Source organism: Eupeodes corollae, chromosome 1 (assembly GCF_945859685.1).
Source record: "Eupeodes corollae chromosome 1, idEupCoro1.1, whole genome shotgun sequence".
Taxonomy (NCBI): Eukaryota; Metazoa; Arthropoda; class Insecta; order Diptera; family Syrphidae; genus Eupeodes; species Eupeodes corollae.
Window position 1 is genome coordinate 6,925,631 of NC_079147.1, and position 23,949 is coordinate 6,949,579.

Consider the following 23,949-nt stretch of genomic DNA (forward strand, 5'->3'; position numbering starts at 1 on the left):
TTACATCACTTCTCAATTAATCGATTGCAGATTAAATTCTTGAATGACCTGACATCAGATTCTTCGATAAAAGAACTTTTTGCAATAAAGAACTCTATCAGAACTCTGGTGTATGTTGAAAGACGAGTTCAGTTCACTGTCAAAGAAAGCTATCATAATTCTTCTGCAGTTTGAAACAACATTATGTATGTACAATATCATTGTTCTCTGCATATGTTGGAACCAAAACAAAATAAAGATCCCGTCTCGATAAAGAACCTGATATACGGTTGCAGTTGTCCCAAATCTAACCAGATATTTCAGCAGTATGCAAAAATAGGCAGGCACATTATTCCCACTTAAAAGAAACTCCATATGATTATAATGTATATAATATAATCATTAAATTCCTTATTAAGTTAACATTATTCTTGTGTTTTTCGTTGTAGAAACTGTTTCCTGAATTCAATAAAATAAACGAAATTTAAAAAAAAAAACGTTATTTTCTTTGCTACATGTAAAATGGCATAGGTATGTGCAACGAAGTGCTCCGCGTGAAATTTCTCACGCAAAAAATGCTCCGCGACTAAAAAAGATTGGGAACCGCTGCTGTAACACATCTCAGATAGGACTTTGGAAATAATTACTTGCAGTTTCTTATCCTCATCGACCTCATCAAAGTAACGATCAGCAACATACTCAACTTTTGTTTCATTCTTATTTTGCTCCATTTTGGATTTATCGGTCATGACATTCTTATCGAAGTCTTTTGTCTCAATCTTCGTTTTCTTATTAAGCTTTTTGATAAAAACAACTACATCAGCTGGATATGTAGAATTGCTACATCTGTCTGTAAGGATCAACATTCTGCCAATGATATCGCCACCGATGAACCCGGTTGAGTGACAAAGAAATATTTCCTCACATTAACTTCTGGTTCAACCCGACAATCATGTTCAAGACCCCAAAGAATCTAATCCAAGAAATCCGGAAGAGCTTCTTGGGTAAATTGGTTTTTCATACCTCGATCGACGCGATTGTGGTGGATTACCATGAGATTGAACCATTCTCCGGTGGATTCATTAGGTTGTTCTATTAAAATGTTGACAGCTTGAAAGAGTCGACACAAGCGATTATCGTGGATGTGAGAAAGGCCATAGAGGGCTATTTGTGTTTCTCCTTTTCGCAGAAGAATGGCATTAATATCAACTTGGATGAGATCGGTCCAGCGACCAAAGTAGTTGATGGGACCTGTGGTAGCTAAGATATTAAGGGCACTGAGGTTGCCAAAACCAATGGGATCATCGTGATTGCAATGAATCGAGAATACTGGAATGGATACATTAACATTAGGATCTTCGTAATTTACCGTCTGGTTAAGAGCATCATGAAATGCTAACGATTGATCTTATAGGAACTCAATAGATATTGGTCGGTCGCCGAGGATACACTGCCGTAAAAGTTGTATGCATTTATGTATGTAAAGAATTCTGACTAAGAGTAGGAACACTTAAATAAATCTCCACCTAAAAGAATAAAATCAATGTCTTTTTCCACTGCGAGTTCAAGAATGCCTTCGAATGCAATTAAGATGTCGTTTCCTCGTATTGGATACTTTTCGCAATAACCCAAGTGATTGTCGGTGGCTGTAATTGTCTCTGATATTGTTCAGAAGCCATTATATTTATGTTTTGTTTTAATTATTTAATATAAAAATTAAATCAAGTTTTATACGAAATAAAATTAATACATAATTTTGAGTATTTTTGCAAATGAACATTACATTGGTATGAAAGTTTGAATATCAAAATGCGAGGGAAGAATATTTTAAGTTAAACATGCCACAATCTTGATATGTGTTCTTGAACTTAGAAGTTCAAGTATTACCGCAGAATTGTTTGAGGGATGGAAAGTGGAATGCAAACATTGGCAGGTTCACATAAGGGACTTAAAGGTTCTGTCAGCTGCCAAGAGATTGCCTTAAAAAAGGCTGTCTAGTTGTTGTGTGACTAAATTATCACTAGAAAGTGACATGTTTTAGTACTATAAACTCGTTGAACTATTGTAATTTAAAAAAATATAAAATTACTGATTTATATTAAGAAAATTAGGGATCCTAGAGCCATTTCGTAGCATTAAAAAGGCAAATTAGGTCCCTGATTTTCATCTCGGATAGTTCATCAAGATCTTTAAGGAATGCCCTCTCGAACCTTAAGATTCTAGAACCGACCAGGGCACGACATTTACATGAAAGTGGAAGCTTTCCTATGAGTATTGTGAGTCATAATCAGCTTTACTGCATGCTCTCCTAAAGGCCAATGTCCGGTACATATTGCAGTGACCCTGGCTATATCATGCCTGTGTCTGCTTAATAGTTCGATGTAACGGTAGGCCATATCTTCCTATATATGATACAGTCCGTTAGACTGTTCCACCTGATTCTGTCAGAAAAGTTGAGTAAAGAGGAATGTTTACCCTCTCTGCCAGTGAGCTATGAAGGACCGATACTTGCCGGTCGAACTAATAAGCCCATTAATTGCCTTTGATTCAACTATTACCTAGAACTCAAATAAGAGTGATACGGAGGTTGATGTTGATGTTGAGGCTAGATAGTTCATTTCGACATTGTTGGACCAGTATAGATAATGTTGTGGTCAAATTGATAGCCAACTTGCTTTTACTCAAGATATCCGTGTTTCTATTTTGGTTTCAGTCTGATTTGAGTATTTTGCATTCTTCTTTGATAGCTGGTAATTCCGCTTAGAATGAACTGGTCCAATCAGGTAGCTGAAAAGTTCTAGAGACATTTAAGTATTCAGAGAAGTAAGTAAGTCTCAAAAATATCCGCTGGAAAACCAAATAAAACGATACTAAATATTTAGTGTGTAGGTTTGAGGTGCAGAATAACATTTAAGGCATCTGTTAGGCAGGATCAAAAGGCCCCCGTAATGCCTAAATTATCCATTCCTTGAACCTTGCTTAGTTTCTGGACATTGTATTTCTTGTTAAGTGCAGGCCACCACACAATCGATCCACATGACAAAATAGGACGTACAAATGATTTGAACGTCCACAAAATCATTTTCGCTTAAAGGTCACACTGTTTACCAAAAGTTTTTCTTTAGGTGTGAAAGGCAATGCAGGCCTTCTTAACCCGTTTTCAATGTTTTCTCTCAGTTTAGTTTGGGATCTAGAATTTCTTCTAGATATTTCGAGTTGAAAGATAAAGACAGAATTTGACCGTTCAGTTGAGGTAGCGTAAAGGCATGTATTTTAGTTTTGGTTGTAAAGAGCATCAGTTCAGTTTTGCTCTGATTGATACCAGCTAGGGCCCTGCTCATGGCCCAGCTGATTACTATCTTCAGAGCCATCGAACTTTCGCGAAACCAGTAAAACCAAATCATCAGCATAAGCTACCGCATTCACCCCACAACTTTTTAACTTTGTGAGGATTTTATTCATGACTAAAATCATAAGAGTACCCGTGGCATGATGGTTAGTGCGTTGGACTGTCATGAAAGAGGTTCTCAACGGACTGTTGCGCCACCCGATTTATTAATTTTATTACAAAAGCCCGGGGTTGTTCCTCTAATTATGAGTTTGGGAGAGACTGTGTTACCTAACAAAGCTTGAATCATTTTATCACTTAGAACACAAATTATCCATTCTTGAATAAAAACATCGTGAATCGATTGAGGAAGGACGTTATTTAAACCATCTTCTACGTCTAGGAAGCTAGCAAGGCCTCATGCGGGGCTGGTTTCGTAGACGTACCCTTGAGATATGCATGATGAGATTCTTCCAGCTTAAATTTTTCTAGAATGTCTCTAATATGGATATTAAGGATGCGTTCCAGTGTCTTAAGCGCAAAAGAGATCAAGAAATCTTTCACGCAATCAAGGCCTCACTTACCTGTCTTCATGCATTCTGTACAAAAAATAAATAGAATAATCCTTTTGTCTACTGCAACTTTACTGCTATATTTTGCAGATTTGTGGAATTGCTGCTGCTATATAAATCTGGAGATTTAAAGAGAAGTATTTTTTTTTGTAACAGAAATAATTTGTTTTGCATGAACTAGGTTAGTGATTGGATATCTAAGTTTTTCGGGGTTTCAACTCTCTCAACCCGACTTCCAGAGATTCAGCTGGAGAGGATATCCACAATCCATCAAGTTCTTCAGAAAATATGGATTGCAATTTTCCTACGATAAGACTTTACGAAGTCTTGTAAAATCTTTCTGGTCATTTTCCTTAGAGCAGAAAGTTTTCGTTCCATGAACGTCAAGTATACTTTAGCCAAAATTACAGCTGATTATGTTTTTTCATTTAAATGAAATCGGTACCTTCCTTGCCATATTAGAAGAGTTATAAGGATTTTGTCGTTACAATGCAAATCATAACTTATTATGGACTTGGACAGGAGTTTTTTTTGTGTTTATCATAAAATGTTTTTGGTCCTTTCTTCATGATCAACTGAAGGTTCCAAGTTTGAAATTAATGACATTTATGATGAATATCTCTGACATTAATTAAATTCCAAGCATATCGAGAAACAACATCAGTGGTTCCTTAAGGGTACTTCAGAACCTTTAAAGTAGAACGTTTAAATATGTTAAGTATTTATCTTCCACATGGAAGTACTTATGTACATATGTACATATGTAAGTTAAAGGCACTAGGGAAGACTAAGAAATACCGAATTAGTCCAAAATATCGGAATGCATGCAACCGATATCTCTACCAATGATCTAAATTACCTTGATTAAGTATGCAAAGAAAATGTTTGACAAAACCTTTATAGACCTCAAACAAATTAATTGTTTCTTGACAACTGTAAGTATGTTCTAAGGAATTATGTATTCCAAATACAAACAACTCCGAGTATTAAATCATATTTTGAAACAATTTCTGACATTCGTTTCTAATTTTTAATCTTCTTTTTGAATGTAATATAGTAGATATAGTTTATTAAAATAAATACGATTATAACAATGGCAGAAAAAAAAACTCAAAATTGCAGTGAAATACTTATTAACAATGTTCCACCGAAAAGAAGAACCAACAACATGTCCATTCTCTCCAAAGTTCTTAAAAGTCAAACGACTTCCATTCAGCATAGAGCTTGTCAAGATGTCAAGAAAAAACAATCGTCTGGTGGAATAAGAATGTTTTTAATTAAAACTTTGATCGCAGGTGGAGCCGTTTATCTAACAGCATGTTTGGGAGTATGGGGAGAAGCAGAGGAAAGTGTTAAAATTAGTTCCAAAATCAAACAAGCTGTCACCAAATTCGACAATGAGGTTTTAATATTCGTATGTTTTTTATTTTCTTTCAATTGGAAAAATGTCTATTATTCTGATTTAGAACTCGATATCGAGCAACATGCATCACAATATGAACAAAACTAAAGAGTTTTTTAAAGAGCATCTGGAAACTATTCCCAATGATATAAAAGTTTTTTACGAAAAATCGGAGAAGTGCATTACTGACTTTTTTAAAGGGAAAAAATCTTAAACGTATAATTTCGTAGCAAGTGAAATAAATTGATAATTCTCAAAAACAAAAAAATGTTCTTGGTTGCAAATTGAATAGATTATGATTTATGAACTTTTAATTGCTCAAGTTATTTGAGCAAACGTAAGAAGGAACGTACTCGTATATTTGTATTCCGATTCAAAATTTGATAGTCCGTATGAAATATAATTTTGAAATAGTTCTTTATATCCGTTCTTTTCATGTACAATGTTAGTCTAAAAGTAATTCTGCTGGTTCAGATAACATAATTTACTGGCAAGGAAGCTAGTTCATTTTATAATTCAGAAAGTACAACATTACTATCTTCAAAAAACTCCTTACATAGGTGTAAAAACAACCTAAAACATTATTCTTTATAAAAACCCTTTATGCAAGCTACAAGCTAAAAGTCAATCACGAATTGTTCTTATTAAGAAATATTACTTATTCCTTTTTAAACATTGGCTGCTTTTTGTTAGTGTTTTACCTTTAAGGAAATAGCTGATCCAAAACAGCTGGGATTTCAAAAAGAGGAATCCAAGAACTTCTGGTATATGTGGGTATTTGACAGAACAGCTGATTCATCATATGGTTGAACTTAAACGATTACGACAATTATTTTCAAATGTGTATGTTTTTCGGTATAAATCCAGTAAATTATTAAAATTATCCACTGGAATAATTATTTGCCCTAATTTGGTGCCTCGAAATAAAATAGATTGTCTTGTTTTTTTTTTAAGCTAAAAGTTGGCTTTATTTTTTGTGATGCGCTATCTCAATTTAAGTTTCCAACTTGTTAAATATAAGGTATCTACATATCCAGGATAGCCTATCCAACTCAAGATTGAACGGAGCCATTAAATGGAATAGTCCAGAAAACAAATAAATTACAGAGTAATACCGTTTAACTTTCAGTCAAATGAAAAAAAAAACATGATGAGCTGTTGACATTAATGGACTTGACTAGATTTGTGGTATTAAGTTAAAGGAGCTTAAGTCGACATAAGCCGTTTTGTGCTAATCTTGTTAAGTTCTTTTTCAGCTATTTTTAAGTCCGGTTCTTAATACTCTGCGCAAAATAATAAACCGTTAAAATTAAAAAATCATAGTAGCTTATGTCTTTTTGAACAAAAATTACATTTGTATGACGGTTTATATCTGTATTAAAAAATCTCGATAACCTATTCCGAAAAATATATTTGTTTAAAGAAGCTTAAGTCGGAATAAGCTATTGTGACAACTGACATACAGTGAAGTACAACGCTTATATCAATAAGTTATTTTTAACTTATGTTCAATCGAATAATACTTGTTCTTATATTGACCTAAGCCATTTAAAAAAAAAATATTGAACAAACTCAATTTTACAACACAGCTTATGTAACATAATAAGCTGTTTTACTTAATAAATTAATGACAAAGTTTTGTTCTAAAGTCAAAGTAAGCTATTTTTTCATATGTAGCTGTCGTCTTAGACGTGAGTTAAGTGAACACAAAATAAATCCATTTGTAAAACTTGCGTTGTGTAGGTAAGTACTTCTTGTGATTTATTTAACAATATACCTTTTTTTTAAATTAACTATTTCTTTTGTTTAGTACCAATACTTACGAAACTTCCAGTGGATTAAAAAATGAAGAGATCACGAAAAATACTGGCCTTAGCCTTAAACAAAATTTATAAAATGAACAAAGCGAGTCTAACGTTAGTAGTTGTGTTATAGAAGCTAATTCAGGCCTATTCTGCTATTCATCGTGGGGAATTTTACTTGAATTTTTACTAATCATTATTCTGCTATTCATTCGAATTAATCTATGTATGTCGGTAACGTCGGTAATACTGGACCGGAAGCATTCATTCTATACAATTCAAATCCGCATATAAAATGCAGCGGATTTTTCATTTGATGTCTACTGATGAATGAAAACTAATTTATTGCTAATTTTAGAATATATGTTTTGTAAATAAAAGAATATTAACATTTTTAGGGGACTCTTTTTAACATTTCTCCAAAGCTCTCTGTTAGATGATAATCTTATTCCTCTGCTTACAATTGGAATTCAAAATCCAATACTGTCCTTTTCCAAAAATTACACAAATTATTCTGTATAGGTGGATTGATTAAACTTTCTTTTTGAATGAATCAAACAATATCCAACATTTCCAATATTTTAACATAAACAGCTGTTTTTTGAATGTTAAATTGGTTTGGGATAATGTATACGATTCGCGTTAATACAAAAATATTATTGGCTTTCGTAGCAATAGGTCCACTGGTGATCTCATGGTTTATCTCACCGAACAGTGGAACAAATCTTTACATCGTTTTGGAGAAAGTAAGATTATTGCACTTGATATTTCAAAAGCGTTCTCTTATCGAAAATGCGTGCTTTTGGTATAAAAGAATCCCTTCAATTCAAGTAGTGTTGGACGGGTTCAAATCTGATATTCACAAAATAAACGCTGGTGTGCCCCAGGGCTCCGTTTTGTCTCCGAACGCTCTTCCATTTTTATAAATGATCTTTTGTCTGAAACTTCTAACCCACTAAATTGTTTCGCTGATGACAGTACCCTGAGTTTTTCATATTCGTTTTTAGATTCTCATCCTTGTCCTTCGGATGTGGAACTTCAACGGCAGCGTATGATAAGCTCATTAAATTCAGATCTCGACATCATTGTACAATGGGGAATCAAAAACCATGTAGAATTTAAAGCTTCGAAAACTCAATGCTGTCTCCTGTCTTAAGCGTAACCCACCCCCGATGCCGCTATCCATGAGTGGCACTTGCATCCAGGAAACTAATCAACTTTCAGTACTCGGTATGAATATCACAGATCACCTCTTATGGAATGATCACATATTCGATATTGCAAAAAATGCTGCTAGGTGCTTAGGATTTCTCCGACGGTGCATGAAATTTTTGGCTTTCATTCGTCCAAAACTTAAATATAACTCGCATATTTGGGCAGGTGCCCCTAAAACAAGTTTAAGTATCTTGGACAGGATCCAAAAAAGCGCTTTGAATATGATAGGCGATAGAACTATAACCGAAACAATTACGTCACTTGAACTCCGCCGCAATGTTTCATGCCTTTCGTTGTACATCAGTTTAACCTTGAGCTCAATTTTGGACGAACTGTCAAGTATAGAGATTCTTTTTTTAACAGAACATCGAGAATCTGGAATGCTTTACCCAGTTCTGTTTTTCCCTATCATTTTGATATTCAAAACTTTAAGACCGATGTGCATCGGTATCTCCTCTTTAATCCTTCTCTATTTTCCTAACGCTCGAACTGTGTTTAAACTTTAAACATGTTAAGGGTATTAATAACCCCTTGAGTGCCCGTTTATTATAAAAAAAAAATTAGTTACTAAAATCATATTTATGTACCTACATAATAATTAATATTGAAAATAATGTACCTATTGTGTTTATTTCTCACAGCATATATTCCTAGGAAAAGAAATACATCTGAAAATAAGGGTATTTTTGAGAGTCCAGTTTTAAATAAAACGGCCTCATCTTTCAACTCCGGAGTTAATTTTGATGTTGAGAACATTTCGAAAATTTTTTTGCTTTTTCAACTGACAACAGCATTAAAGATCCTGACTTACTAGAATTGAAGTGGAACGAACGGAAGAAGAAAGATTCTTTATATGTTAATTTGAATTAAATTAATATACAAAAAAAGGTTTTTATTACAACCTGAGCAGGAAGATCTTCATAAGGCTGCTGACTTGGCGTACGAAAGCATGGCCAAGGACAAGGAGTATGCTAGAAACTGGTTCGACAAAAGTTTTTTCTTTAGATCTTCAACAGTGCCTTCCCACACCATTTCACAGTGGTTTCACCCATACGACAAAAATACAAAAAATAAAAGTGCTTGTTTTGTTTGTTTCTTGACTTTTTATAATAGATAATTGATCTTTTTTTACTGTTACAAACATTTTGTCATAAATGTACGTGTTATCACTTTTGTTTTCTCATTCAAAGTGAGCTAATTACACGTTCTGAACATAGGTCCATATTTGTGACTAAAGTGAACTATTTTTAAAGTGAATTTTTTTTATCGAAGGAATTTTTTGGAATTTTTGTTTTAATGGAGTTACAAAAGCAAAGTGTGTAGAATATTTTAAAAATTCTAAAGTAATATTTTTATTTTATTTAAAAAGTAATGATGGTAAAACTCCGCTGTGGTTGAAATTGCTTTTTTTATTTGACTTTAAAGTTTAGGTAAGGTTTTAACCTAGTCTTGAATGTAGATTAAAAATAAAATTTTGACCCAAGTGCTGAGAAAACTCACAGCTTTTGAAAAATATAGTCTAACCGCCAACAATCACCCACTAACAGTAAAATTTAAGTTTATCTTTTGATTTCACACCATTTACGAATTTTGTTTATGAAAATTTCATAATTCTGTTACTCGTAGGTTCAATGTATTTTTGCTCGGTGTCTAAGAAAAAAATTCTAACATTTGGGTTAAAAAAATGGGAATCTGTCCGAAACAAAAATTCATACCGTTAATGCCATTGTGGGAAATATAAGTGCTACACAAATAGAAAATTTGAACTTTAACTGGTTTGAATCACGTATATATTATATATGAGAATATTTAAATACTATATAAAAGGAGTGCAGATACAATAAAAAATTCTTGAGCCAAAAATATTCGGAATGGTTAAATAGTGTAGAAAAAATACTATTTCCTTGAGAAGAAACTATACCTACAACGATATCGATGGTTTCTGGAAACCGAGGACGGTCGCGTAAGATTATTTCTGGGTGTCGAATCAGAACAAAACAAAGGCGAATATGTGAGGTGTCTAAATTTTATGAGTCAATTGGTGCCTGTATACGTGAATATTCTGTGTCCAAAAAGGACTATTCTCCTGTTGACACCGAGGAGATTTTATCACTTGTTACGCAGATCAAGCTGACGAAACATCAATATTTATCTTTAAGAGACTTCGTTGACACCAAGTTAAGTGCACCTGTTTTCCCATCGTACAGAGGTCTTCTGCTGGCTAAGAAAGAGTGTTATTAAAATATTACTATCACAGAAAATATAGCTGAAATTGAACTTCATAGTCTTTTGGATCACACCGCTAATCGACTAGTTGAGTCTCAAAAAGAATTTTTTTCTCAAATTCCTAGAACATCCCTTGATAGTTTAGTTTTAATTGGAAAGTGGGAGTTCGGCAGCAGTAGTGGTCAAAGCGAGTACAAAAAATCATTTTCTAACGATAAGAGTAAAGATCATAGTTTGTTTGTAACGTCATATGTACCTTTGCGATTAGTCAATTCTAGAAATAACAAAGTTATTTGGAAAAATCAGCGCCCTTCCTCAACAAGGTATTACAGGCCAATTCGAATACAATTTAAAAAAGAGTCCGCGTCCGTCTCCGTTGGTGGTGTTTCAAGCACAAAATAGCCTCCTTAAACTCAACAATGATCAATAGCAACGGAGAAAATAGGTATATTTTCCATTCTTTACAATTAACAATGGTTGATGGAAAAGTTTGTTCGGCTCTTAGTGATACAAGTTGTTCCAGATGTTACATTTGTGATGCAAAACCGTCTGAAATGAACGACATCGATAAATGTTTAGAGAAGCCAGTGCATACTGAAAGATTTGAGTGGTTTCGCCAGAAATGGCAAATAAGGTCTAAGGAAGAGAAGGAAATACTTGCCAGAAATAAAAAAAAATTCAATGTGAATTCAGAGTCAAACTAGGATTAATTAAAGATCTACCAAAAGCTGATGGTAGTGGCATTTCTAATGATGGGAATACTGCCAGAAAGTTTTTTGAAAATAGTGATATTTCTGAAGAAATAACAGGTCTGGACAAGAGTCTAATCGATAGATGTGCTCCCATATTAAAATCCATGTCTTTTGGGTATGGTATTAATGCAGCTTAGTTTAGGGACTTGACTTTAGTAACAGGAATACTATTGGTGTCTCCTTATACATGGTATAACCTTCTTGCATCTGTTCATAAGGATACTTATTCATGGTTCAGACGTTATAGAGGATGCTCTTTTACCTATAGGCGAATTGTCTGAAGAGGCAGATGAGGCAAAAACAAAGATATAAAGTCATTTAGATTAAACCACACACGGGAAACCTCGCGAATAGCTACTAACGAAGATTTTATAAATCGATTTCTTTTAAGTTCTGATCCATGCATAACAGGCTTGAGGAAACTGCCCAAAAAAATAACACAACTCTGTCAAAGGATGTCCTAGCTCTACTTTCTGTTACTTAGAACATTATTTTATCTAATTTTCTTGTTAATCTTTTTTTGTTACCAAAAGCATCTTATCTTATTTTAATTGGATTTTTATTTTTAACTTTCCATAGGAAGTTATTGTAATGGCTCCGATTTGTCAAATTGAAAATTTTGACATTTCTCGACGTTTCAAGGTCCTTAAAGTCGAAATAAAAGATTTTTAGATACGTTCGTACGTCCGTACGTTTGCGACGTTTTTTTTGTCCTCCATAGCTCAAGAACTAGAAGAGATATCGATTTCAAATAAATTTTGTTATAGAGATAATAAGGCAGAAAGATGCAGAAAGGGCTCTCAAGAAAATTGTGTGGGTGTTTTTTTTTACCATAGCAGTTTGAAAAAAAGGTGAACATTTTGCTTAACCCTAAATATCTTACGAACCAAAAATGCTTGAGACTTGAATTAAATTTTATGCAATATATTGTAACGTGGTATCAACGAAGTTTATTTTTTGAAAAAATCCATTTAACGGTTTTTTTATGAATCAAAAAACTGAAAAAAAAAAATTTGTCACCTCCAATATTTTACGACTAAAATACGATTTCATCTCCAAAACAATTTTGTGCAACGAAGAAAAATGTTTCTGACATTTGATAAAATTTTAAGAAAAATCGAATTGACAGTTTTTTTTATAAAAAATAAAAATCCAAAAAAAACATTACTCAAAGTTTGTAAAAATTAAATATCGATTCAAAAACTTGAAATTTAGGCTTCAAACATATTTTATCTTATAAGAAATATTGTTTTCAACATTCTGAAAAATGTTGAGAAAAATCGAATAGACAGTTTTTTTACAAAAAATAAAAACCTACAAAAAAATTAATAAAAGTTGGTAAAAATTGATTTTCGACTCAAATATCTTTTCAAAACTTTGAGATATTGGCTTTAATTTACTTTTATCTTTCAAACAATATTGATGTCAACATTCAGTAAAACTTTTAAAAAAATCGAATTGACTGTTTTTTACAAAAAATTAAAAACCGAAAAAAAATTCAAAAAAGTTAGTAAACAAAATTTTTCGACTCAAATATCTTTTCAAAAATTGTAGATATTGGCTTCAAACTACTTTTATCTTTCAAAAAACATTGTTGTTAATATTCAGTAAAATTTTGAAAAAAATCGAATCTATAGTTTTTGTAAAAAAAATTAAAAACCAACAAAAAAATTAACAAAAGTTGGTAAAAATTTACTTTCGACTCGAATAGCTTTACAAAAATTTAAAATATTGGCTTCAATATTCAGTAATTTTTATATAAAAATCCAACAGTCCGTTTTTTCATAAAAAAATAAAATAAATAAAATAAACTATTAAGCAAGACAAAACGACAGACGGGATGGGAAGTTATCAGTGTGGGTCGCATCCCAGCCTTCTTTTTAAATTAATTTCTGTAACCATATTTGTGAAATTAAATATTTATTTTATTTTTCTAGAAAAATATTAAGTTTTTATTTCAATAGCGAAACTTTTTTGGGCCTATTATTTTTAAAGGTATAAAATACACAAATGGGAAAATCCCTGCAAAAGGTAGGCGTGAAAAAACTTTCATATTGATACAAAAAAGCCTTATCTTAAACAAAAATATCTTATAACATTTATGTATCAATTTTTGGGATTATATTAATTTTTTTTAAGTGGGCGTGGCAGAAGTTGGAAATTATGTATGATATTGATAATATCTGAAAGTTTAATCAAGATCGCTGGAGTGGTTTCGATTTTATTGAATTTTGACGCTCTCTCCGTACAACCGAAACCACTGTGCAATCCTTAAAACTAATCTATCTTTCTATAAGCGACAACTGTTTGAGATTTTTTGCAATAATTCGCAAATTAATGGTATCGACCATAAATTTGTAGTTCCTGGCCATACTCAAATGAAGTGTGACGTTGACCTTGCAGCAATTAAAAGGAAAAAGAAAGCATCAACTGTTAAGATTCAACATCCAAGGGATTGGTTAGATCTGTTGGGAAAAAACCATTCATTAGTAATAAAATGGTCCGGACGGACTTTTCTAACTTTTAAAAAATTTCAAAAGAAGCATTTATTTGGTTTAAAATTGCTGACGATAAAATTAAATTTGTCTGGAAAATTATAAAATGGTTGCGATTCACCAAAGAATTCCGATTACGCAAGTGACTTGAATTAAATTTTATATTATATATTGTAACATGATACCAAACCAACCAATATATTTTTGGACCAAAAACCCAATTAAAGGTTTTTTTATAAATCAAAAAAACTGAAAAAATGTTTCACCTCAAAAATCTTACAAATAAAAAATGATTTCATCTCCAAAACAATTTTTTGCAAAGAAAAATAACGTTTTTAACATCTGGTAAAATGTTGAGAAAAATTAAATTTACAATTTTTTTTATAAAAAATAAAAGCCTAAAAAAAACATTACTCAAAGTTGGTCAAAATTTAATTTCGACTCAAATATCTTTTTAAAAACTTGAGATTATTGCTTCAAACTTTTTTATCTTATAAGATATATTGTTTTCAACATTTCGACCAATTTTGAAAATAAAATTATCAATTTTGTTTGCAAAAAATAAAAACCTAAACAAAAAACTTAATACAAGTTGGTAAAAATTGATTTTTGACTTAAATATCTTTTCAAAAATTTGAGATTATAGCTTCCACCAAATTTTCACTTATGAGGAATATTGTTTTCAACATTCGGAACAATTTTTAGAAAAATCGAATTGATAGTTTTTTTTACAAAAAATAAAAACTTAAAAAAATAAAGAATTGTATAACTTGGTAAAAATTTACTTACGACTCAAATAGCTTTTCAAAAATTAAAAATATTGTCTTCAAACTTTTTCTATTTCACAGAAAATATTGTTTTCGATATTCAGTAGTGTTTTTTATAAAAATTCAACAGTCCCTGTTTGATAACAAAAAATACAAAAAATAAATTGATGTTCGGTTATCTCCCAAATTAATTTCATTCATCCAATTTGTAAGAATTTAAGAAATGCTAATTAAATTGCTAAACATTTCTTTTCGACTAAAAATCTATTTAACAAAAATAGATTTTCAAACTAAACTATTTCTTTAAATGAAATTTTTTTAAATAATTCAACGGACAACTTTTTTAACCCAACACGAAAATCTAAAAACTTTTAAGCAAGAAAAATCGACAGGCGAAATGGGAAGTTATCAGTAAGGGTTGGATCCCAGCCTCTTTTTTCAAAATTAAATTGGTATTAAGTTTAAATCTTCAACTTTAATAATTTTTAATTTTTGGTATATGAAGATTCTAGGAGGTTTTAAAGATTTAATGCAAGACCGAAGTAGAAAAGTAAATTTCCAACTTACTCTATTTTCATTTAGGTTTCATTGTAAGATGTGTATTTGAGTTTTAAATCAATTATTCAGCTTATATCAGCATTGACTTTTTCGTATCAAAATACCTTTCCATTGACCATTTTCACACTTTACCCAAACCTTTCCTTGTCCTTTGATTTTTATTCACAATATTAGCAAGAAGAAAGTAAAAAAAATACAAAACAAAAAACAAACTTAAACAAAACTGAGTTAAGATTGTCTGAAGTTATTTAAGATGATTTCTCCCCAAGGTCGCTGATTTATTCATCTGATATTACGAGTAAGTCTTGAACTTTCTCTGGGGTAAATTTATCATTCGGCTCGCATTCTTATTTCATTCTTGGCTCATTCTTTGGAGCCTTCGAGAGTTTTAAGTGCTCTAAATCAACTTTGTAACTACGTTTTATGATATGTGTAATGAAAAGACCTTTCTACGGATAAGGGAGGAATTTTATTAAGGTTTATCGTTTCGCTTTTTCATCATTTGCCTTGCCTTACCTTCCATACCCACCGTAACACACAGATTCTGGGGGATTATTCGAAAACACATGATTGTAAGACCTCATGTGCAGACTTAATTAAAGTTAATCGTCCTGATGGCATGTTTTGATAATAATTGAAGCTTATTTAAGGTGCGCGGAATAATTGCACCAAAACTCTTATATGTTGCTGAATAAAAATCAGCTATTTCCAGCAGCGTCACGGAAGTGCCCATAAACTTTTACTTATGCTTCGACCATATCGTTTTTTAAACTTCATCATACGACTCAACTCAACAGTCAACACTCAAGAGATTTAAAAGTGCAATACCTCCGACGACGGCGAACGCCGACTCGCTAGGCAGACGGTACTTCCTTTATTTTTTTAGAGTTATGAAAATCAATATGCCTTCAGATTCAGATTATGAAATTAAGGCCTACCTTGGGTAATAACTCAGTTGGGTGATTGTTTGTTCATATAAGCGACCCTATAAAGTACAGAGCTTATTAACATACATTTGAATTTTTATTTTAGACCGACAACATTAAAATGGATCACGCAAGGAAAATTAATAGAATAAAAACGCACATTTTTCTTTTAATAACGTAACGCCACCGCATCGCTCGTACACTTCCTCGTCGGCGGGTCCCATCGTGCTATAATATATTATAATATAGTTTAAGGTAATTATTTTTTAAAGCCTGATTTGTGTTGTTGTTAACCTCAATCAGGTCAATTGGACAACAAAATTGCACGGTTGGGACAGTTTTGCCATCTTAACCAGATCTAAGCACAAAGACCATTTTAAATGATTATAAGGGGTTGTAGTAATTTCTTATAAAATAAGAACAATTAATAAATTTGAAATTGCAAACAAAATTGGGAAATCGAAATCACTTTGCGTTAGTAGTTTAATTTAACATTAGTTTCTATTTTTAATTTAATAAGTATGTAAATATATCACTAAAAATCTATGCATATATTTTTTGAATTTGTTAGCAAGACAATGAATCATACTCAAAATTTTATATAAACTTTTTTGAATGACGTATACAAAGATGAGGAAACACAAATCAAATCTCAAGATTTATTATAATGTTTATGAGTTGGAGAAACCACCAATTTCTTATAAAGTTTTTTGATTTTATTTTTATTAAGTTTCAAATATGTCAAAACCAATTTTATAGAAGGTCTGTTCTTCTTTTTTGTCCAAGCAATCGACGATGTCCCGTGCCGTGCTGGTTAGTTCGTTGGACTGCGAAGAGTGCTATGGTTCAACCTCTCCCGAAAAAGGGAAAGGACAACTCCAAACCGTCAAATCTTCGATCGATAAGTCTTCTTCCGAGCTTCAGCAAATTTTTCGAGAAGATCATAAATAGGGCTCTGACTAAGTGGGCTGCGGACAACAAAATAATTCCGGATAAACAGTTTGGGTTCAAGGCGGTACACAGGTGCTGTTCTGGTTAATTTGGAAAAGGCCTTTGACACCGTATGGTTAGAGGGTCTTTACCTAAAACTGAGCAGGCTTGGCATAAGCAAGCCATTGTTGTATATTCTTTATGATGTGCTTAACAGTAGAAAGTTTGTTGTCAAAAGTGGCAATGTAACTTCTACCAAAACATTCTCAATTAAAAATGGTCTTCAACAGGGAGCGGTGAATTCGCCGATTCTCTTCAGCATTTACACCGGCGATCTGATAGGTAGTCTTACAAAGGCAATTGCGTACGCCAACGATCTAATTGTGTACATCTCTTGCAGCGTGATTTTGACAAGATTCATCGATATTGCGACGGCTGGACACTGAAAATAAATGTCCAAAAGTCGGAGAAAATTCTATTCCGAACTCTGTTGGCTAGGGCCACGATTGATACGTGCAAGAATTGGCGCAAGACGTTGCCCCTTCCCAGATGGAGAAGTTTCGGGTGTTTGAGCGGCAGTGTTTACGACGCTGTACCGGCTTATATAGAACAGCCGATTCTTCTTACGTGCATTACTTTTCCAACAAGGTCCTGTAAAACGGGGCTCGAATCAACAGAATTGACAATTTCGTGATAAAACTCGTTCGAGGTCACATTGCAAGGCGTTCTATCTGAACGACTAGTATTTTGAGAGTGCACGGTTGAGCGGCTTCATTCCACCAGAGACATTCCTCTTTTTATAAAGATGCAGTCTGATACAGGATAGACTGGCAGTTCCACTAATCTACTACGTCAGACGACGAACCGTGGATAGGAGACTTCTGTACAATAAGTACGTCATGGCACAAGGTGGAGCAGAGCTCCTTCGGTTCAGTAGGGCTGTGTCCAAACGGGGACGAACTGATAGGGCAAAGCAGGAGAACCAGTTTTGGTGGCTTCAATCAGCACTGGATAGTGGGTACTCGGGATGAGGTTCTATGCCTTGACCGGCTTATATACTTATTTTATAGTTTTCGGGTTTAGTTTTAAGTAGAATAGGCATGGTGGCACAAAAAAATGAAAAATAAAAAATGTTAGATAGTTAGATTTGCTGCTGTGGTTGTTCTAGTTTTAAGTAGATTATAGGGAGAATAGGTAGCTTAAGTTAGTTTTAAGTTTAAATTTAAGTTACTAATTTTAAGTAGTTTTTCAAGTAAAAATAAAAAAACATTTTCTAGTAAACAAAAAATAAATAAACTGAAGTCAAAAAGAAAGAAGGATATTTGTTTTTGATTTTTTAATTCGAACAGCCCGTTCAACATAACTTCTTTATTTAAAAGCTGCTTTTATCTCGATTGGTTTAATTATTTTTATATCAAAGTTCTTTGCTATTGTTGGATTTAAAGAGGATTTATTGCTTCCTGTGTCTACAAGAAATTTAAGTGTTGAATTATTTAAGCTATCTATTTCATGGTAATAAGTTAGTATTATGATTGTTTATATTGATGTATCCTACTGATTTTGCGAGGCAAGTGTAAGAAAATTTGTGTCATCTATTTCGCTTTGTATAATTTCTTAAGAATGATTTGAAGATTCAATATTCTGTTAATAGGGTTGTGGTTCAGCATAGTCTAAGTAGTTTGTATCGTTTTGTGATTGCGTCAAATAACTATCTTCATAACTGTCGTTAAATTCTATATTGTGCAAATAGTTTTGTGAACTAGGATTCGCACGACTTAAATAAGTATTTGAAGTGACAATATCCATTGGTTCTGAGCGTGAAAGTTAAGTTTGAGTTAAATGTTGTTGTGGACGTGAAAATTTGCTCTGTGAAAGTTGGGTGAGGTCACTTTCCACTTGTGAGTGCCACCTGATCCGCGGCCTTCCTCTACTGCGCTGTGTTGGGGATATGGATTCGAAGACTTTCCGGGCCGGAGCATTGGTTTCCATGCGCTCTACGTGACCCAGTCATCTGATTCGTTGGATTTTTACTCTTCTGGCTAAATCTACGTCGCTGTACAGCCCGTACAGCTCGTCGTTTTATATTCTCCTCCACTCCTCTTCGATGCATACGGGATTGTAGATCGCTCGAAGAACTTTTCTCTCGAAACGACCCAAGGTGCTTTCGTCCGCTTTTGTCATAGTTCATGCTTCTGCACCGTAAAGTAGGTCGGGGATAATAAGGGTCTTATATAGCGACACTTTGGTCCTTCGAGAGAGGACTTTTCCACTCAATTGCTTTCTTAGCCGAAAGAAACAGCGGTTAGCAAGAGTTATTTTTCGTTTGATTGTTTAATGCTAGCTGAATATTATTAGGTAATTAGAACTAACTGTAGAGCCTATTGGTTCACGAAGTCCAGATGAGAAAGGGTTTAAGCACATTTCTTAATACAACTTTTGTTTAGAATAAATCACACTAGGTTCGCTTTCATGCACTTTAACATGATTAACCAAAGCGGAGAGTATATCAATTATTTTTGAATAAAACACGTCAACTGTATTATAATTTTGTCTAAGTTGGTGTAGGTCACGTATCAAACTAGTTTCTTTTGTCAGAAAAGTGCACAACACGGTTTGTCTTTATCTCATTTAACTGGAGTACCATACCTGTTAAGCACTTTGTTTGCTTGTCCCGTTATCTTGTTGCGAATTGCTCGAAGAATAATTTTATGATATGCAGAATCATTTAATTGAGGCATCAAACTTAAGATTTTCTAGAAAGGACATCGAAGAAAAGCCTACGATTTCCGCCGAAGTTAGACCAATCCTTGACAGCATCGGGAATCCTGAGTGAATTAAAGATTTGTAACGGAATAGTATAATTATTCGTATCATTTTGCTCTTAAATCATTCAAACACAATTCACTAGATTCGCAATTCGGAAATAAGGTTTGAACATCGAAACTCCGTCATATACTACCAGATGTCAACTCTTAGGAAGCCCAAAATAATTTTGATTATTTGAATTTTTTTTTATTTTGTACGCGCACTCAAGGGGATATGAATACCCTAATAATGATTATACACAGTGCGAGTAATTAGGAAGGAAGGATAGGATTTGAAACGAGATACCGATGCACATTGGTTTTGAATGCCTGCACATTGTAATGAGTGGGAAATATTGAGTCTGGTAAGGCATTCCACATTCGTGTAGTATGACTAAAAAAAGAATCTCTGGACTTTACAGTACGACCGAAATTGGGTAAACTGATGGGCATTCCTAAAAGAACAAATATTACGGTTGAATTGTTTGAGGGGAGGAATGCAACTGGCTATTTCATTAGATCATTGCTTATGGAAGAGCGATAAAATAATGACAGACATGAAACCTTAGGACGTTGCTCGAGAGATGCAAAAGTTTCAGTTGGAAAACGGTCACCTATCATTTTTAGAGCTCTCTTTTGAGTTCTGTCCAAGACACTCAGGTGGGTTATAGGAGCACCTGCCCAAATATGGGAATTGTACTCAAGTTTTGGACGAATATAGGCTTTATAAATTATAGCCAGATGAGAAGGGGTAAAAAACTTCTTGCATCGTCGGAGAAAACCTAAACACTTAGCAGCATTTTTGGCGATGTCAAATTTGTGATCACTCCACAACAAGTGGTTTGTAATGCACATACGTAGGACTGATAGCTGTTCAGTCTCCTCGATGCAAGTACCACTCATGGATAGTGACATTGGAGGAGGGTTACGCTTTTGCGACAGTAGACAGCATTGAGTTTTTGAAGCATTAAATTCTACACGGCTTTTGATTCCCCATTGAACAATGCTGTCAAGATCTGAATTTAATAATCTTATCATACGCTGCCGTTGGAAGTCCACATCCAACGAACAAGGATGAGAATCTAAAAACGAATATGAAAAGCTGAGGGTACTGTCATCCACGAAACAATTTAGTGGGTTAGAAGTTTCAGACAAAAGATTATTTATAAAAATAAGAAAGAGCGTCGGAGACAAAACGGAGCCCTGAGACACACCAGCGTTTATTTTGTGAATATCAGATTTGAACCCGTCCAATACTACGTGAATTTAACTGTCCGAAAGGTAGTTTCTAACTAAACGAAATACCAAAATCACGTATTTTCGATAAGAGAGCTTGGTGCCAAACTCTATAAAATGCCTTACTTTCTCCAAAACTATGTAAAGATTTGTTCCACTATTCGGTGAGATAAACCATGAGATCACCAGTGCACCTATTGCACCAAAAGACATACTGACGGTCATTAAGAAGATTTCGTTCATCAAGATATTTCTTAAGCTGAAAATTGATCAGCGTTTTCATGACCTTGGAAAGAAGGGATGTAAGTGCAATTAGACTATAGTTGGATGGTGAGGAGGATTCGCCTTTTTTAGGGACAGGCTGGACAAATGCACTTTTCCATCCACTCGGAAAGAGACCTGTAGAATAGGACAGATGGAAAAGCTTACGGAGTGGTTTTGCCAGCGTTGAAGAACACCTCTTCAAAACAATAGTCCCATAGAATCGTTAACGCTTTCAAGTACAGGCGGGGTCATATCACTCACTGGCGCATCGAATTAACAGCAAACTGTACTGCAAGCAAATTGGCGCTTTATCAATCGAGCTTACATAGGGAGTGTCTTTGGAAACAAGCGTCGGAACCGACGAAGACGTAGTGTTACGCACATTTTTCACAAATGACTAGAAATTTGTACATTGGGACATTGTAGTATGTTTTGCCGTAATTTCTGGTCATGCAAAAATTTAAAGCGTCGTATATATCCCTTATAGGTCTTTCTAGCTTGTTTAAACTTATTCCGGTTTTCCTCAGTTGGGTTGGCTTTGTAATTTCGGAAACTTACATTTTTGATCCTAATAACCTTTTTACAGCTCGAATCAAACCATGAGTTTTCTTTGGGTTTGATAGATTTTAACTTATTCGGGATAACATTTCTCATTCCGCAAAGAATTAAGTTTGTAATCATATCTGCACTGGAATCCACGTCACTTTCGAGGAAGCATAGTGACCAGTTAAAGTTCCTGAAGAATTCATTGAGACTGTCCCAGTTGGCTTTCTCATATTGCCAAACGGTTCTCGTAGGGGTTTTAACTTTAACTGGTTTTTTTTTGGCATGAGAAATTCGCAAATATGACACAATGGTCTGATGTGCCTAGAGGCGATAATACACTGACAGTGTACTAGGATTAGGATTAGAAAAGTAAGAAACAATTGTAGAGTGTTTGCGGATTGACCTGCAACGTCAGGAATCCGAGTTGGCTCGTCAACTAACTGAGTCAGGTGGTTTAACTCAGCAAAAATCTCGACATACCTTCCTTCAGATGTTGTCTGACCCGAATAACGTAGCCACGAGGAATTGTGTACATTGAAATCGCCCGTAACAACGATCTCTCTGTGAGTGAAATGGGAACCTATTCTCTGGATAGAGCCAGACAGCGAATCGAATTCGTTTGAAGTCGAATTAATATCCAAACTTGGGCTGCGATAATTAAAACAAGAATGAAAGATGCGCCTTTAAACAGTAAATTTGAACCATATATAATTAAAATTTGTATTAATACATTGGCCATACTGTGGTAAAAGCTGGTAGGCAACATCATTAGGCTAGACCATGGTGAGAAAAGAATAATGGCACTAAGCTATAACTATGAAGGTTAAACTCCGTATGATCGGTATTTTCGTTAACTTGGTTTTCACTTAGTGCCAGAACAGCTGGCCTGTTTAAAACAGTATGGACGTATACAGAACACTCATTTCTTCTTAGCCCCCGAATAATGCTATATTCGACACAAAACTTACCAGCCATCACAATACACAAAAGCAAAAAAAAACCAAAGCAAGTAAGTTATCTATGAAGAAAATTTAGTTGCAATTATCGATTAGTGTTATGTCTTAATGGTAATCACACTGATCCGCTCCTATACATCAACAAATTTAAATAAAATCAAATAAAACCAAGTTATTTGTTGAAGTCATTAATTTTATTGGTTAATGCGCCATTTGATATAAAGATATATTTTAAACAAAATCTAAAATACAAAGTGGGAGCACTCAAACGATTTGTAAAAGCTCATTAGCTAGCTCGTAAAAGCTCCAACCCCACTAAAAAAACTATATTTTTCACTCCCAATTTACTACACTTTATTCCAAGAACAATGTTTACACCTTATAGAAGGCACTTGTTCTTATGATATGATGACTGCCTGTGGCACTTTATGATAATAATGATAAGAGGAACACCTCGTTGTATAGGCTCTTCAAAAAAGTCGTCAAACATTCATTTTGTCTGCTATTTCTAAAAATTGGTTTGTTTTAAATGTTTTGATATTTGAAATTTAATTTGACGTTAAATTTCAAGTCGGTTCATAATAATTAATGAAAAAAAAAATAAAACAACAAGTTGAGTAGTTGATACAAATTTTCAAACTTTACTACTACGAGCATCTACTATCGCTGTGGAACGTAAAAGCTTAACTTACTCAGTGCGAGCACCGGGTCGCATTAGAAGCCTGCGCTTTGCGTCAAGTCTCAGAGAAAATTAAAGATAGTAAAATTTTGAGTCTCCCAGTCTCAACTCTCAGCAGAACAAGAGCGATGGATATGGACAGTTTGATAAAGAAAAACCCACTTCTTGCAAAATTTCCCTAAGTTTTCCTTTTATCATTTAACTGAATCGCTTGTTAACAATTTGCAATTGGTCTTGATGTTGTTGTTGTGGATGATGGTTATTGTTTTTGTGTTTGTTTTTGGTGTGCTGTTTATGTTGTTATGTTTTTGTTAAGAATTTTCCAATGCCAGGGCGAAATTTTCTTTTGCACTTCTACGTTCTATACGTCGCTCATTCATATTTTCCTTCAATTTTCTTTTCTATTTCACTTTCGGGGTAAGTTTTGTTTTTCATTTTCTTCGTTATCGTTGTCGGTGTCGTAGTCGGTGGGGTAGTAGAGTCTTCTTGTAGTGTAGTGTGTTTTTCTGGTG

General features: G+C 33.7%; 1 protein-coding gene and 1 pseudogene across 2 annotated transcripts; one reads left to right on the forward strand and one right to left on the reverse strand.

The window, feature by feature from the left end:
- Positions 1–838: 838 nt before the first annotated feature.
- Positions 839–3,901, reverse strand: LOC129942541 (double-strand break repair protein MRE11-like; annotated as a pseudogene).
- A 934-nt stretch (positions 3,902–4,835) lies between these two features.
- Positions 4,836–5,702, forward strand: LOC129942162 (uncharacterized). 2 transcript variants are annotated; one of them, XM_056050981.1, is made up of 2 exons: positions 4,836–5,293; positions 5,346–5,702. In XM_056050981.1, exons 1-2 carry the CDS (start codon positions 4,973–4,975, stop codon positions 5,493–5,495), a joined length of 471 nt encoding a protein of 156 aa, XP_055906956.1. In that variant the 5' UTR covers positions 4,836–4,972; the 3' UTR covers positions 5,496–5,702. The 2 variants fall into 2 exon arrangements, with proteins under 2 accessions (XP_055906956.1, XP_055906957.1); XM_056050982.1 differs by having other exon boundaries at positions 4,843–5,281.
- The last annotated feature ends 18,247 nt before the right edge of the window (positions 5,703–23,949 follow it).

Coding starts and splice junctions, on each gene's coding strand:
- LOC129942162 (XM_056050981.1), top strand. CDS start 4,973: ATGGCAGAAAAAAAAACTCAAAATTGCAGTGAAATACTTATTAACAAT. Junction 5,294..5,345: donor ACAATGAGGTTTTAATATTC/GTATGTTTTTTA, acceptor ATTCTGATTTAG/AACTCGATATCGAGCAACAT.